Genomic DNA, 15,912 nt, shown 5'->3' on the forward strand with positions numbered 1-15,912 from the left:
CCTGATGAAAGAGTCAACAAGACCTGGCAAGTAGGTTAATCGCCCTGTCGGAAGTGCGAGTCCTGACCTGGCCACCGGGGGCGCTGTTTCTTTCATAAATATGGAAGACCCCCAGAATACAGTGTCCCCATTGTATGGTGTAGAGTAAGATGTTTTTTGGGGTCCCTTCTTTACAACCTTTTTCACACTATACCACATCAACAACAAATGATGTCGCAAACGAGTAAAAACTGAAAAAATATTCAAAAAACAAGAAATGTGTGACATATATTTCAGAAAATAACATGGAAAAAAAGGCCCAACAATACTGAAAAAAATGTCTAAAAAAACAAAGATATATTCCCCCAAATAACACGACCCCCCCCAAAATAAAATATTTAAAAAAAACTGAAAATATTTAAAAGCATTTTTTTTCCCAAAGAACGGAATAAACAGAAAAAAATCTAAAGTGATAAATAAATACATTTCGCCCAAATAAATTTCTTTTGAAATAAGGCTCACTTGTTTTTAATAAAAACAGAAATAGCAAAAAAAGTTAAAAAGGTGAGTATTTATATAAAAAAAAAAATATATTTTAAAAAAATCCAAATGTTTCTTTAAAAACAAAAATATATTCCAGAAAAAAAAACATTAAGAAAATCATTCAAAAATAAAAAAAATTCACAGCTTTTTTTTTTTTTAGTAAAACACTGAAAGAATTATTCCAGAAGAAAACACAAAATCCTATTTCCTAAAATACAAATGCAAAAATGCAAAGAACAACAAAAGAAAAAAAAAAGTAAAAATAAATAATTCAAAAACATTAAAAAAGAAAAGGAAAAAAAAAAGAAAAAAAGAAAAAGTCAGCTATGTCTTGCAAGTAGGTTAACCATGTTGGAGGTGCGTGCTTTAGCCTGGCCACCGGGGGCGCTGTTGCAAAGAAATAGTACTTTTAGGTTGGGGTAGCGTCAGGGTTTAGATTCCATTTTAGGGTTTTGAAACCGTCAGTAGGGTTTCAAATCATGGGTTCAAACTAGAGTTGAAGGTAAATCGCGACTTTTCAACCAGGGTTTAAAACACGGGACTTAACTCGACTTGACGAGTCTTGATTCTAGGGTTAGGGTCCCCAGGGTTCTAGAGGGGCTCCCGGGAAGATCGACAGAAGGTGGCGCTTGGCAAAACAAAGAAACAAACAGCCGCCTGATGAAAGAGTCAACAGGATCTCGCAAGTAGGTTAATCGCTATGTCGGAGGTGCGAGTCTTGGCCTGGCCACCGGGGGCGCTATTACTTTTCTCAATACAACAGGCAAATGGTAAATGGTCTGTAGCGCTTTTTCAAGTCAATGAAGAGCTCCCAAAGCGCTTAACAATGTGCTTCACACTTACCCATTCACACACACTCACACACCGATAGGGAGTCAGCCTCCAAACGTTTTGAGGATAATCAAGATGCTAAATGGTCTGCATTTGTATAGCGCTTTTCAAGTCAATAAAGACCTCCCAAAGCGCTTCACAATGTGCTTCACACCTACCCATTCACACACACACACACACATACCGATAGAGAGTCAGCCTCCAAACGTTTTGAGGATAATCAAGATGCTAAATGGTAAATGGTCTGCATTTATGTAGCGCTTTTTCAAGTCAATGAAGAGCTCCCAAAGCGCTTCACAATCTTCTTCACCCCTACACACACACACACACACACACACATACCGATAGTCAGCCTCCAAATAATTTGAGGATAATCAAGATGCAAAATGGTAAATGGTAAACGGTCAGCATTTATGTAGCGCTTTTCAAGTCAATGAAGAGCTCCCAAAGCGCTTTACAATGTGCTTCACACACACACTCACACACCAATAGGGAGTCAGCCTACCTGCTAACCCTAGACGAGGACGAAACTGGAAACTGATATTCAACACAGGACAGACAAGATTGATATAAAACAGGATATTCAAATAAAACAGGACAAACTAGACAGGAATGAAACTGGAAACTGATATTAAACAACGGGACGGACAGGATGGATATCAAAACAGGATATTGAAAATAAACAGGTCAAACTAGACGGTGACAAAACTGGAAACCGATATTAAACAGGACAAAAATAAATGGGAACAATACTTGCCAGGAAATACCAACAGGAAAACAGGACAGAGTCAGAACCCACGTCTTGCGGGGTAGAGGTTCGTTGACGGACTGACAAAAGGAGAATGACAGGACTGGGTTTAAGTAGTAGGAAAGACAATTTGTTAATGAGCGGGAGCCTGTGCCACAGGGGCGGGGCCAATTGGGCGCCATGGCAACCGTGACAGTATTATTCTGAAGCACTGAATCTCATATGTCATTTTGTCCTATTTTAGAAGTATTTCTGTGAGGTGTGTGGCCTGAGGGCTGTAGTTTGCACATCCCCCGATCCCTGCTAAAAAGATGCGCCTGACGACAAATCGAACAAGTCAAGTGAGGGGGGGGGCGAGGGGGAGTCAGAAGGGGGCTAAGGTGTTTTTGCGGCGCCAGGCTGTTACTTGCAATATCGCTCACTGCAAACAAGACCGTCTTATGCGGGGGGGGGGGGGGGGGGGGGAGTCGGGCGGGCGGGGGTCCCAAATGTGAGGGGGGGATGGGGGCGATGCGGGGGTCTGGTGCAGCTGCAACACCTGCTCAGATGTGAAGATCTCTTCATTTTCTTCCCTCAAGACTTGACATCCTTTTCTCCTGGATGGCGAGATGATTGTGGGCGGGCAGCGTTCGCTACCGGAGGAAAAAAAAAAAAACTCAGAAAGCCAGACGTTATCGACATGGCGGGAGTCTTATTGTCGAAATCGACTGAAAAAACACAGAAAAAAAATACAAAAAAACGACCCCAAAAATATGACCCAGAAAAACCTGAAAACGACAAAATGATCAACCGAAAAAACGACCAAAATACAACAAAAGCAACCAAAATTTCACTGGAAAAACTTACAAAAACATCTCAAAAACATGACAAAAAAATAACGAAGAATTACCAAAAAAAAAAAAACCCACCAAAATACAACAGAAAAACAACCAAAAACGGCCTGATAAACAACCAAAATTGATGGCAAAAAACCCCCAAAACAACAGAAAAATGACCAGAAAATGACTAAAATACATCAGCAATAACAACAGAAACTATGACAAATAGCAACCAAAAATCGACTGAAAATGAAGAAAAGAAATACTAAAAACAGACCCCAACACATGACCAAAGAATTGACCCAAGAACCCCATATTCACCAGAAAACCAAAAAATAACAACCAAAATTTGACCAAAAAAATACAATAAGCAACTTAAAACTGACCGGAAATTGATTGAAAAAAACCCTAGAAAAACAACCAAAAAACTTGACAAAAATGACCCGAAACAAATAACAAAGTATTAACAAAAACCTCCACCAAAATACAACAAAAGGCCACCAAGAATTGACAGAAAAATGAGAACAAACACTAAAAACAACCCCAAAACATGAAATAGATGACCCAAAAACAGACAACAATGGATCAGCAAATGACCAAAAAAACTTATCAAAGATTGAAAATGACAAACAAAACTTGACAAGAAATGCCCTGGCAAAATACGACAAAAAGCAACCAAAAACGGGCTGAAAAACAACCAAAAATCATGGCAAAAAAACCCCCCGCAAATACAGAAAAATGACCAGAAAATGATTAAAATTCAACAAAAAAAGCAACCAAAAATCCACCTAAAAATAAGAAAAGAAATACTAAAACCCAAAAGATGACGAAAATGACCAAAACAACCCAAAATTGACCAGAAAACGACTGATTTATGTTAAAATACAACCAAAATAAAAATCAAACAAGAAAAGAAAAAACTATGACCAAAATGAACAAAAACATGACTTTAAAAAATGCTCTCAGCTCGCCAAGCTTTTGTACTCTCTGACATTATCCTGCCCTGATTTCCTGCCTGATACCTGTTGCCGACCTCTTTTCTGGACCCGTTTCCATCTTTGCTCCTCCACCCTGGCCATTGACCTGTTTTTGCCCTGTTTCATGCCTGATACCTGTTGCCGACCTCCTTTCTGGACCAGTTTCTGTTTTTGCTCCTCTGTCCCGGCCATCGACCTGTTTTTGCCCTGTTTCCTGCCTGATACCTGTTTCTGACCTCTTTTCTGGACTCGTTACGGTTGTTACTGTTTTGCCCCTCCGTCCCGGCCATCGACCTGTTTTTGGCCTGTTTCCTGTCTGATACCCGTTGCCAACCTCCTGTCCTGACCTGTTTCTGTTGTGCTCTTCTGTCCGGGCCATCGACCTGTCTTTGCCCCGTTTTTGCCCCGTTTTTTCCCTGTTTTTGCCCCGTTCTTGCCCTTCTTCCTGCCTGATACCTGTTGCCGACCTCTTTTCTGGACCCGTTTCTGCTTTGTTCCACCATTCCGGCCATTGATCCATTTTCCTGCCGCCTACAAACAGACCCCGACACGGACGTGCCACTTCCGCGTTCCTGCCATCGGCTACATGTGACCGACGATCATCGAACGCTTTTGGGTCCTGTCTCCGTTCCTGGCTTGTGACAGTCTCCCGTTTGAAGTAGGGGACTGCTGGGTGGGCTCTCGCAAACGTTCATAAATTGTGTGCGAAATTTTGGTTGGGGGTCTTAAAGTTGTGGCCCCCTCCTGCATTTTTGAGTCACAACCGGATGAAACGGATCAGGAAAAGAGTTTCGAGAAAGAAGCCGAAAAGGCGACTCTTTCCCACTCGGAAGCGCATCAAATCAACAGGAGGATTTCCTTTCCTGTGCTTGTTTAGGAGGGTGTCCGACGGGAGGCCATTTTCTGAAATCCGTCCTTTTCGAAAAAGGATGGCACGCGCCTTTTCCTTTCCTTCCTTTTTTAATGACAGCGAGAGAACATCTGCACTCGGTCTTTTTCCCTTTTAAGCCTTTCCAGCGCATTTGCACACCAAGGTAAACCTCTGCGTTTTTTGGCGCCAGCGCAAAAAAAAAGAAGAAAAAAAGAGAAAAAAAAAATCCAAAATGGAAATCAACTCTCACTTGAGCGCCAGCACATCAAAGACCAACAAGACTTTCCTTTTTTGATCTTCGAGTCAGGAAAAAAAAAAAGAAAACAACTTCCAGTCGACAATATTACGCGTCGGCGAGGATGGCGGGATGCTCTTTGCCAGAAAAAAAGAAGAACTGAAAAGGAAAAAGACTAAAAAATGACCCCCAAAACGAGAAAATGAAAGGTAAAAAAGGGCGGAAGCAAGAGGAAAAAGACAAAAAAAGACCCTCCAAAAGAGAAAATGAAAGGTGAAAAAGACAGGACAAAAGCAAGAAAAAGAAGACAAAGAAAAAGACCCCCCAAAAGAGAAAATGAAAGGTAAAAAAAAGACCGGACGAAAGCAAGAGGAAAAAGACAAAAAATTGACCCCAAAACCAAGAAAATTAAAGGTTAAAAAAGGAAAGGGCGGAAGCAAGAGGAAAAAGACAAAAAAAGATCCCCCCAAAAGAAAAAATGAAAGGTGAAAAAGAAAAGACAAAAGGAAAAAGACTAAAAAATGACCCCCAAAACGAGAAAATGAAAGGTAAAAAAGGGCGGAAGCAAGAGGAAAAAGACAAAAAAGACCCCCAAAAAGAGAAAATGAAAGGTAAAAAAGACAGGACAAAAGCAAGAAAAAAAAAAGACAAAGAAAAAGACCCCCCAAAAGAGAAAATGAAAGGTAAAAAAAAGACAGGACGAAAGGAAAAAGACAAAAAATGAACCCCAAAAACAAGAAAATTAAAGGTAAAAAAGGAAAGAGCGGAAGCAAGAGGAAAAAGACAAAAAAAGACCCCCCCAAAAGAAAAAATGAAAGGTGAAAAAGAAAAGACAAAAGGAAAAAGACTAAAAAATGACCCCCAAAACAAGAAAATGAAAGGTAAAAAAAGAAAGGGCGGAAGCAAGAGGAAAAAGACAAAAAAGGACCCCCCAAAAGAGAAAATGAAAGGTAAAAAAGAAAGGACAAAAGGAAAAAGACAAAAAATGACCCCAAAAACAAGAAAATGGAAGGTAAAAAAGAAAGGATGGAAACAAAAGGAAAAAGACAAAAAAAGACCCATCAAAAAGAGAAAATGAAAGGTAAAAAGAAAGGACAAAAGGAAAAGGCAAAGGACAAAAAAGAGCCCCCCAAAAGAAAAAAGGAAAGGTAAAAAGGAAAGGACAAAAGGAAAAGGACAAAAAAGAGCCCCAAAAAGAGAAAATGAAAGGTAAAAAAGACAGGGCGAAAGCAAGAGGACAAAGTGCGGGAGGAAGAAAGGAAAACAAATGACAAAGAGAGGAACAAAAGGAGAAAAGGCAAGAAAATGAGAAAAAGATAAAACGATCATAAAAAAAGGTAGGAAAGAAAGGAAAGTAATAGTAAAAGAAGAGAAATAGAAGAAAATAAAGGAAAAGAAGAAAAAGAAAAGAAGGGAGGGAGGAACAAAGAAAGGAAAAGAAGGGTAAAATGACAAAAGTCGCCTGAAAAAAGAGTAAAACGGATGAAAAAGAGAAGGGGAAGAAAAGGAAAATGACCAAAAGGGAAACGAAAGGAGAAAAGGAAAGAAAAGGACAAAAAGATGAAAGGATGATGAAGGAAGGTAGAAAATAAATGAAAAGGAAAAGAAGAGACACAGAAGAACGTAAGAAAGATTGGAAAGAAAGAAAGGAAAATAAGAAAAACATAAGTCAAAAAGAAGAAGGGAGGAAAGAACAAAGAAAGGAAAAGAAGGGAAAAAATGGCCTGTAGAAAAGAGTAAAATGGACGAAAAGAGAAGGGTGGAAAAGGAAAATGACAAAAAGGGACCGAAAAAAGGGTAAAAAAAAGAAAAGAAGAAAAAGAAAAGAAGAAGAAAGGGAGGAACAAAGAAAGGAAAAGAAGAGTAAAATGACAAAAGCTGCCCGAAAAAAGAGTAAAACGGATGAACAAGAGAAGGGGAAGAAAAGGAAAATGACCAAAAGGGAAACGAAAGGAGAAAAGGAAAGAAAAGGATAAAAAGATGAAACAATGATGAAGAAAGGTAAAAAAGAAATGAAAAGGAAAAGAAGAGACATGGAAGAAATAAGAAAGATTGAAAAGAAAGAAAGGAAAATAAGAAAAACATAAGTCAAAAAGAAGAAGGGGGGAAAGAACAAAGAAAGGAAAAGAAGGGAAAAAAATGGCCTGTAGAAAAGAGTCAAATGGACGAAAAGAGAAGGGTCTAAAAGGAAAATGACAAAAAGGGACCGAAAAAAGGGTAAAAAAAGAAAAGAAGAAAAAGAAAAGAAGAAGAAAGGGAGGAACAAAGAAAGGAAAAGAAGGGAAAAAATGGCCTGTAGAAAAGAGTAAAATGGACGAAAAAAGAAGGGTGAAAAAGGAAAATGACAAAAAGGGACCGAATAAAGGGTAAAATAAAGAAAAGAAGAAAAAAATGTATTTTATTTTGTGATTATTTTGAAAAGAAACGAGTCCAAAACCGAGAAAAGAGCACAAACGTCATGACTTCGAGTCCCGAGCACTAAAACCCTTTTTTTTCCCACCTGCACTACCGCCGGTGTCCACACGAGGTCGCTCTCTCCCGTCTTTTCTGTGACGAGCGCTACTCGTCGGCCTCACTCGACCATTTCGAAAGATTTCCATTTCAAGAGGACGCTGCAGTCTTTTTTTCTTTATCCGGAGATAGAAAAAACAAAGACTTCTTATTTTCACCGAGAAAAAAAAGGAAAATAAAAGAAAAAAAGAGAAAAGTCTAAAAAGAGAAAGCAAACAGGAAAACATCATGAGAAAAAAACAAGGAAAAGGGAAAACAAAGGAATACAAGAAAAAAAAGGAAAAGAGAGAAAAGAAGGAGGAAAACCGAATAAAAAGAGGAAAAAACAGGAAAAAGAATTCGAAGGCTAACAAAGAAGGAAAAAAGAATGTGAAAATGAGACAAAAGTGAGGAAGAATTCATGATGTCGGCACTGAGCAGACACTGCCATTTCCTACCTTCCCCAAATGCAGCATTTAGCTCTCAAGTCAAGGCAGGTCGACTCGAAAGATTTAGAGTGGAAATGACAACTTTTCAAAGTAAAAGCTCATACGACTTTCTGAGTAAACGAGTTTGTGGACTACATTCCTAACACCTACTATTTGACGCCTTGTCCTTCCAAAATAAAAGAATATGAAAAGAGAGGAAGAATTAACGACGTCGGCCCCGAGGAGACAGTACCATTTCCCACCTTCCCCAAATGCAGCATTTAGCTCTCAAGTCAAGGCAGGTCGACTCTAAAATGACAACTTTTCAAAGTAAAAGCTAAGACGACTTTCCGAGTAAACGAGTTCGTGGACCACCTTCCGAACGCCTACTATTGGACGCCTTGTCCTTCCAAAATAAAAGAACATGAAAAGAGAGGAAGAATTCATGATGTCGGCACTGAGGAGACACTCCCTTTTCCTACCTTCCCCAAATGCAGCATGTAGCTCTCAAGTCAAGGCAGGTCGATTCGAAAGATTTAGAGTGGAAATGACAACTTTTCAAAGTAAAAGCTCATACGACTTTCCGAGTAAGCGAGTTTGTGGACTATATTCCTAACACCCATTATTGGACGCCTTGTCCTTCCAAAATAAAAGAATATGAAAAGAGAGGAAGAATTAACGACGTCGGCCCCGAGGAGACAGTACCATTTCCCACCTTCCCCAAATGCAGCATTTAGCTCTCAAGTCAAGGCAGGTCGACTCTAAAATGACAACTTTTCAAAGTAAAAGCTAAGACGACTTTCCGAGTAAACGAGTTCGTGGACCACCTTCCGAACGCCTACTATTGGACGCCTTGTCCTTCCAAAATAAAAGAACATGAAAAGAGAGGAAGAATTCATGATGTCGGCACTGAGGAGACACTCCCTTTTCCTACCTTCCCCAAATGCAGCATGTAGCTCTCAAGTCAAGGCAGGTCGATTCGAAAGATTTAGAGTGGAAATGACAACTTTTCAAAGTAAAAGCTCATACGACTTTCCGAGTAAGCGAGTTTGTGGACTATATTCCTAACACCCATTATTGGACGCCTTGTCCTTCCAAAATAAAAGAATATGAAAAGAGAGGAAGAATTAACGACGTCGGCCCCGAGGAGACAGTACCATTTCCCACCTTCCCCAAATGCAGCATTTAGCTCTCAAGTCAAGGCAGGTCGACTCTAAAATGACAACTTTTCAAAGTAAAAGCTAAGACGACTTTCCGAGTAAACGAGTTCGTGGACCACCTTCCGAACGCCTACTATTGGACGCCTTGTCCTTCCAAAATAAAAGAACATGAAAAGAGAGGAAGAATTCATGATGTCGGCACTGAGGAGACACTCCCTTTTCCTACCTTCCCCAAATGCAGCATGTAGCTCTCAAGTCAAGGCAGGTCGATTCGAAAGATTTAGAGTGGAAATGACAACTTTTCAAAGTAAAAGCTCATACGACTTTCCGAGTAAGCGAGTTTGTGGACTATATTCCTAACACCCATTATTGGACGCCTTGTCCTTCCAAAATAAAAGAATATGAAAAGAGAGGAAGAATTAACGACGTCGGCCCCGAGGAGACAGTACCATTTCCCACCTTCCCCAAATGCAGCATTTAGCTCTCAAGTCAAGGCAGGTCGACTCTAAAATGACAACTTTTCAAAGTAAAAGCTAAGACGACTTTCCGAGTAAACGAGTTCGTGGACCACCTTCCGAACGCCTACTATTGGACGCCTTGTCCTTCCAAAATAAAAGAACATGAAAAGAGAGGAAGAATTCATGATGTCGGCACTGAGGAGACACTCCCTTTTCCTACCTTCCCCAAATGCAGCATGTAGCTCTCAAGTCAAGGCAGGTCGATTCGAAAGATTTAGAGTGGAAATGACAACTTTTCAAAGTAAAAGCTCATACGACTTTCCGAGTAAGCGAGTTTGTGGACTATATTCCTAACACCCATTATTGGACGCCTTGTCCTTCCAAAATAAAAGAATATGAAAAGAGAGGAAGAATTAACGACGTCGGCCCCGAGGAGACAGTACCATTTCCCACCTTCCCCAAATGCAGCATTTAGCTCTCAAGTCAAGGCAGGTCGACTCTAAAATGACAACTTTTCAAAGTAAAAGCTAAGACGACTTTCCGAGTAAACGAGTTCGTGGACCACCTTCCGAACGCCTACTATTGGACGCCTTGTCCTTCCAAAATAAAAGAACATGAAAAGAGAGGAAGAATTCATGATGTCGGCACTGAGGAGACACTCCCTTTTCCTACCTTCCCCAAATGCAGCATGTAGCTCTCAAGTCAAGGCAGGTCGATTCGAAAGATTTAGAGTGGAAATGACAACTTTTCAAAGTAAAAGCTAAGACGACTTTCTGAGTAAACGAGTTTGCGGACTACATTTCTATCACCTACTATTTGACGCCTTGTCCTTCCAAAATAAAAGAATGTGAAAACGAGACAAAAGTGAGGAAGAATTCATGATGTCGGCACTGAGCAGACACTCCCATTTCCTACCTTCCTCAAATGCAGCATTTGGCAGGTTCAGATCTTCGATATTAAATATCTTTCTTTTCCTTTTTTTTTCAAAAGGAATGCCAAGAGTCAGAAAACAGACTCTTTTCTTTGCTAACATTCCTTTCAGGGAAGATTAGCATTTTGTTTGAACAGCTCGCCGCTCCGACTCTGAGAATTCCGACATTCCTCTTGTCGAAGGAAATCGGCCGGCGTCGGGAAACCCGGCGGCCATTTTATGGCGGGAAAATATCGGCGAATCGGTCCAAAATGGCTGCCAAGCCCCTGAGACAGACTCCACGACCGTGCGATTTAAAGGGACGGTACGTCGTCATTCCCCACTAGGGGTCACCGTAGCTTAGAAAGAACCCGGCAGACCGCCAGCAAAATCGGCTAGCGATACGCCGTAGCCTGCAGCCGACCGGCCGACAAGAGCGACGAGATAAGGAAACAGTGGAAGAAAGTGGAAAATCGCAGAACTCGGCTGTTTAAAGGGACGAAGCAGCAGCAGCTAGCAATAACAATATGGCTAGCCGCGAACCATAGCCTGCAACCGAGTGGCTAACGTGTATGGCAAGAGAAGAAACATTGGAAACAAAATGGATGCCTGTATCAAAACTCAGCTGTGGAAGCAAGAGCAGCCAACCATAAAAGTAAAAACTCACTGCAAATATTGGGGCAGGCCCAAACGGTGACAATTTGTGGCTAGAGAGGGAAACAGTGGAGAAAATACCTGTGAATCAAATAACTCAGCTGTGCGAGGTGGGTGACACTGAGAGGCAAGCAGTCTGCGGTGAGCCTCAGCCTGCAGCTGGGTGGTTAACAGAAATGGCTAGAAAAGAAAACAGTGAAAAAAAGAGGGAGGATGATGGAATCACAGAACTGTGCTGTGGAAAGCGAGTGACATGAAAGAAGGAGGCAGAAGCGACCAATAAAAATGGCTAATAGAGAGCCTAAGTCTGCAGCTGAGTGGTTAACATATATGGCTAGAGAAGAAAACAGTGGAAAAAAGGGGAGGATGATTCAATCACAGAACTCTGCTGTGGAAAGCGAGTGACGTTAAAAAAGGAGGGGGAAGCGACCAATAAAACGGCTAACAGCGAGCCTCAGTCAACAGCTGAGGGGTTAACATAAATGGCTAGAGAAGAAAACAGTGGAAAAAAGGGGAGGATGATTCAATCACAGAACTCTGCTGTGGAAAGCGAGTGACGTGAAAAAAGGAGGGGGAAGCGACCAATAAAACGGCTAACAGCGAGCCTCGGTGTGCAGCTGAGGGGTTAACATAAATGGCTAGAGAAGAAAACAGTGGTAAAAAGGGGAGGAATCACAGAACTCTGCTGTGGAAAGCGAGCAACGTGAAAGAAGGAGGCAGAAGCAGCCAATAAAACGGCTAACAGCAAGCCTCGGTCGACAGCCGAGGGGTTAACACAAATGGCTAGAGAAGAAAACAGTAGAAAAAGGGGGGATGATCGAATCACAGAACTCTGCTGCGGAAGAGGAAAAATTTAAGCTATTAAAAGGGCTGGCAAAAAAATTACAAAAGGGAGCTTTATGTACACTGAGCTGCTAATTAAAACAATAGCGGCGAGTGGCTAGAGAAGGAAACAGTGTCTGAATGATGGACCTTCCTATTATTTTTCCTTTTCGGCCATGTTTCTCCCCGTGTGTTGCATTCAATTGCCTTGTAAACAATGACTCTGATGGGGTAAGAATATTTTTGTCCCCGATGAATTCCGTTCCGTTCCATCGGCTGCGGATTTTCCAGACTTCCGGGAAAGAAAATCAATTTGAGGAGGTTATGAAAAAGCTTTCTGGAATTCCGACCCAAAACTATTTTGAAATATCCTGCAGACGGGACAGGAAGGAAGACAGGAAATGCCTCTTTCAAAATAAAGGGGCAGGTTCTAGGACCCAGAAGAGGACAAGATGCTCACTTTTTGCAGCCTCCACTTGACAAATCGGTCAAGAGTGGACCAGTGGCCATTCCAGCTCCTTTTGGAGAAGCGCCTCTTTCGGCTCGAATCGCTCGAGGGCCGGCTCTTCAGATTTCTTTCGCCGCTCTCATCCGATCCGTCCGTGATCTGCGCCGCTTCTCCTCAGTAGGGTCGCGGGGATGCCGGAGCCCATCTCGGCCATCTTCAATAAAAAACAAAAACAAAACAATAAACCGAAGGAAGACAAAAGAATTTCAACGAATTAAAGACAAAAATGTCATGAACAGGAACAGGATCAGGACCCAAACGCGTGACGTTTCTCACACAAGCTTTTATTTTACGGGAAACGGGGAGTCATGGCAGGCAGCAGTCTGGCGTGGAAAGACCGCCGAGATCGATACCAATTGCCCGGACAGATGGGGTCGATACCGGACAGGACGGGACAGACAGGATTGATAATGAAACAAGATATCGAAAATAAACAGGAAAAAACAGACACGAACAAAAATGGAGAGAACAACAAACAGGACAAAAAATAGGTGGGAACAAAACTGGAAATTGATATTAAATTGGACAAAAAAATAAACAGGAACAATACTGGACAGGAAATACCAACAGGAAACAGGGTTCAGTCAAAAGCCATGTCTTGTGGGGCAGAGGATTGTTGACGGACTGACAAAGGAAGAATGAGACCACTGAGATTAAAAAGACAGAAAGCCAATCGCGCAATGAGCCGCGGGTGGCGCCAGACGGGCGGGCCAATTGGAGGCCAGGGCAACTGTGACAAAAATTAATGGGAAAAAATGAAAATAGGGAGAAACAAAGCAATACAAGAAGCAAAAAAAGGAAAAACTGTCAGAAACACGAAAACAAAAAGTAAGAAAAGGCCAGGGGACAAAATAAGAAAAAAACTGAATAAAGAAGTTAAAAGCTAGGAGGAAAGAAAAAGCTAGTAAAGGGGAAACACACACTCAAGGAAAGTTAGAGAAACAAGAAACCAAATAGGAGAGAAAAAGAAGAAAACAAGGAAAAAGCTGGGAAAAATGGCAAAAGTGAAAAAGAAACAAAAGAAAAAACTGAAGACAGACCAGAAAAAAATAAAAAGCTAGGAAAATGGGACAAAGAAGAATAAAGGAGCAAAAAGTCTGTTGAAAAACAGAAGAAGAAAAAAGAAAAATCTAGGAAAAAAGAAACACAAGGAAAGGAAAATAAGAGAAAAGAAGAAAAAAGAAGAAAACAAGGCAAAAGCTCAGAGAAATAGCAAAAAGATTCAAAAGAAAAAAAGAGAGAATAAAATAAATAAAGAGCTGGGAAAAGAGTAAGAGATAAAGTACAAAGTGAGCGAGAAAATGGAAAAAGGAAAAGAGGAGAAGAAAAAGAGTCTTCCCGGGTCCTCGTGCACCTATTTGCTCTCAAATAGATTCAAGAACACACAATGGCGGGGAACCGACTCCTTTCGGTCACTTCGAATAGCCGACTCGTCCGCGAACGACGCTACGAGACCCGAGGGGGAAATAAAGGTATAAAAGCGCGTCAGCCGAGTCCACGTCCAGGTCTGTGTCCAGGTCCAGGTCCAGACTCCACCCACTTTACCTCACCTGTCTCCTCACCTGTCCCGCGAGATGAGCGCGTCAGTGGCCGTGTACCGGAACATCTTCACCCAGGAAAACTTTAAGCGGACTTTCGCTTCCGAGCGAGAGGAAGGAAGCGGCGCGTCGCCTTCCCCTCCGTCCGCAAGGTGGCGCTGTTCCGGGAGCGCCTGCCTGCGTTACCTGCGGGGTCGCTTGCCCATCTGCGATTGGCTGCCCGCCTATCCCTTGAAGAGATGCCTCCTGGGGGACGCCGTCGCCGGGATCACCGTCGGGGTCCTCCACGTCCCCCAAGGTACGTACCCTCCCTTCAAAATAAAAGACAAAACGATACTAAACCCTACTTCAAAATAAAACGAGACCGCTGAGCGTCGACCGGAATATGACATCATAATTCCAGTCGAATACTACTACATACTGATGATACCACGGAAATACGAGGAAAATACTACTACATCAATATCAAAAACAGGACCGCAGTAGCAAAAAGTACTACAGTAATACTACCAAGTCTAACTACAGAAAATATTACAAAAATACTACATTAGTCAAATACTACTACATACTGTAGATACGACAACATTAATACTATGAAAATACTACCACATAAATATCAAAAACATGACTGCAGTAACAAAAAGTACCAGAGTAGTACTACAAAGTCTTACTACAGAAAAAATATTAAAAAAATACTACATTCCAGTTTAATACTGCTACATACTGTAGATACAACAACATACCACAGAAATACTAGGAAAATACCACCACATAAATATCCAAAACAGGACCGCAGTAGCAAAAAGTACTACAGTAATACTACCAAGTCTCACTACAGAAAATATATTACAAAAATACTCCATTCCAGTCGAATACTGCTGCATACTTTAGAAACGACAACATACCACAGAAATACTTGGAAAATACTAGAAAATACTAAATACTAAAATACTAGAAAAAACATGACATCAGTCACAAAAAGTACTACAGTAATATTACAGAGTCTAACTACAGAAAACATTACAAAAATACTGCATTCCAGTCAAATACTACTACATACTGTAGATACAACAACATATCACATAAATACAATGAAAATGCTACCACGTAAATATCAAAATCATGACCCCAATAACAAAAAGTACTACAAAAATACTACAAAGTCTAACAACAGAAAATATTACAATAAAATACTACATTCCAGTCAAATACTTCTACATACTGTAGATACAACAACATACCACAGAAATACTATGATTATACTACCACATACAGATCAAAATCATGACCGCAGTAACAAAAAAGTACGACAGAAATACTACAAAGTCTAACTACAGTTAATATTACAAAAATACTACATTCCAGTCAAATACTAGTACATACTGTAGATTCAACAATATACCACAGAAATACTATGAAAATACTACCACATACAGATCAAAATCATGACCGCAGTAACAAAAAGTACAACAGTAACACTACAAAGTCTAACTACAGAAAATATTACAAAAATACGACAATGGTAATACTACAAAACTATTTCCACAGTATTATTACAAAGAATACTGAGAAGTATTACAAAATACGACAGAAAAACTAAAAAAATATTAGTATCGTAATAATACCAAAACCCTACTTCAGAAACTTTACAGAAACTAATACTACTGATATATTACAAAAATACTCCAGAAATACTTCCAGATGTCTGTATACTACAACAAAACTACTACTACTATTACAATAATGGTACAAATTATACAATTCCAGTTATATGATGAAAATGCTACTACATAAATATAACAATAATAGTACAACAGTATTAAAAAGTACTACAGAAATACCACAAAAATCGAACCATAGAAACATAAGAAAATAAATGCAAAGAAAATACTACAAAAATCTGACTACAGTAATACTACATATATCTATCACAATATCATGA

General features: G+C 40.5%; 2 protein-coding genes across 2 annotated transcripts in view; both read left to right on the top strand.

Moving 5' to 3' along the window:
• The window catches only part of LOC148368257 (uncharacterized), a 541,253-nt gene that overhangs the window by 244,287 nt on the left and 281,054 nt on the right, over nt 1-15,912 (top strand). The gene's annotated exons all lie outside the window — the stretch shown is intronic.
• slc26a10 (solute carrier family 26 member 10) overlaps nt 13,967-15,912 on the top strand; it is a 36,146-nt gene continuing 34,200 nt past the window's right edge. Inside the window, exon 1 of the mRNA XM_088330272.1 lies at nt 13,967-14,268. Coding sequence (XP_088186398.1) covers nt 14,007-14,268 — 262 coding nt within the window. The 5' untranslated portion in view covers nt 13,967-14,006. The remainder of the gene's footprint in view (nt 14,269-15,912) is intronic.

This window comes from Urocampus carinirostris, chromosome 3, assembly GCF_059441175.1.
Source record: "Urocampus carinirostris isolate Australia breed hairy pipefish chromosome 3, RoL_Ucar_1.0, whole genome shotgun sequence".
Taxonomy (NCBI): domain Eukaryota; kingdom Metazoa; phylum Chordata; class Actinopteri; order Syngnathiformes; family Syngnathidae; genus Urocampus; species Urocampus carinirostris.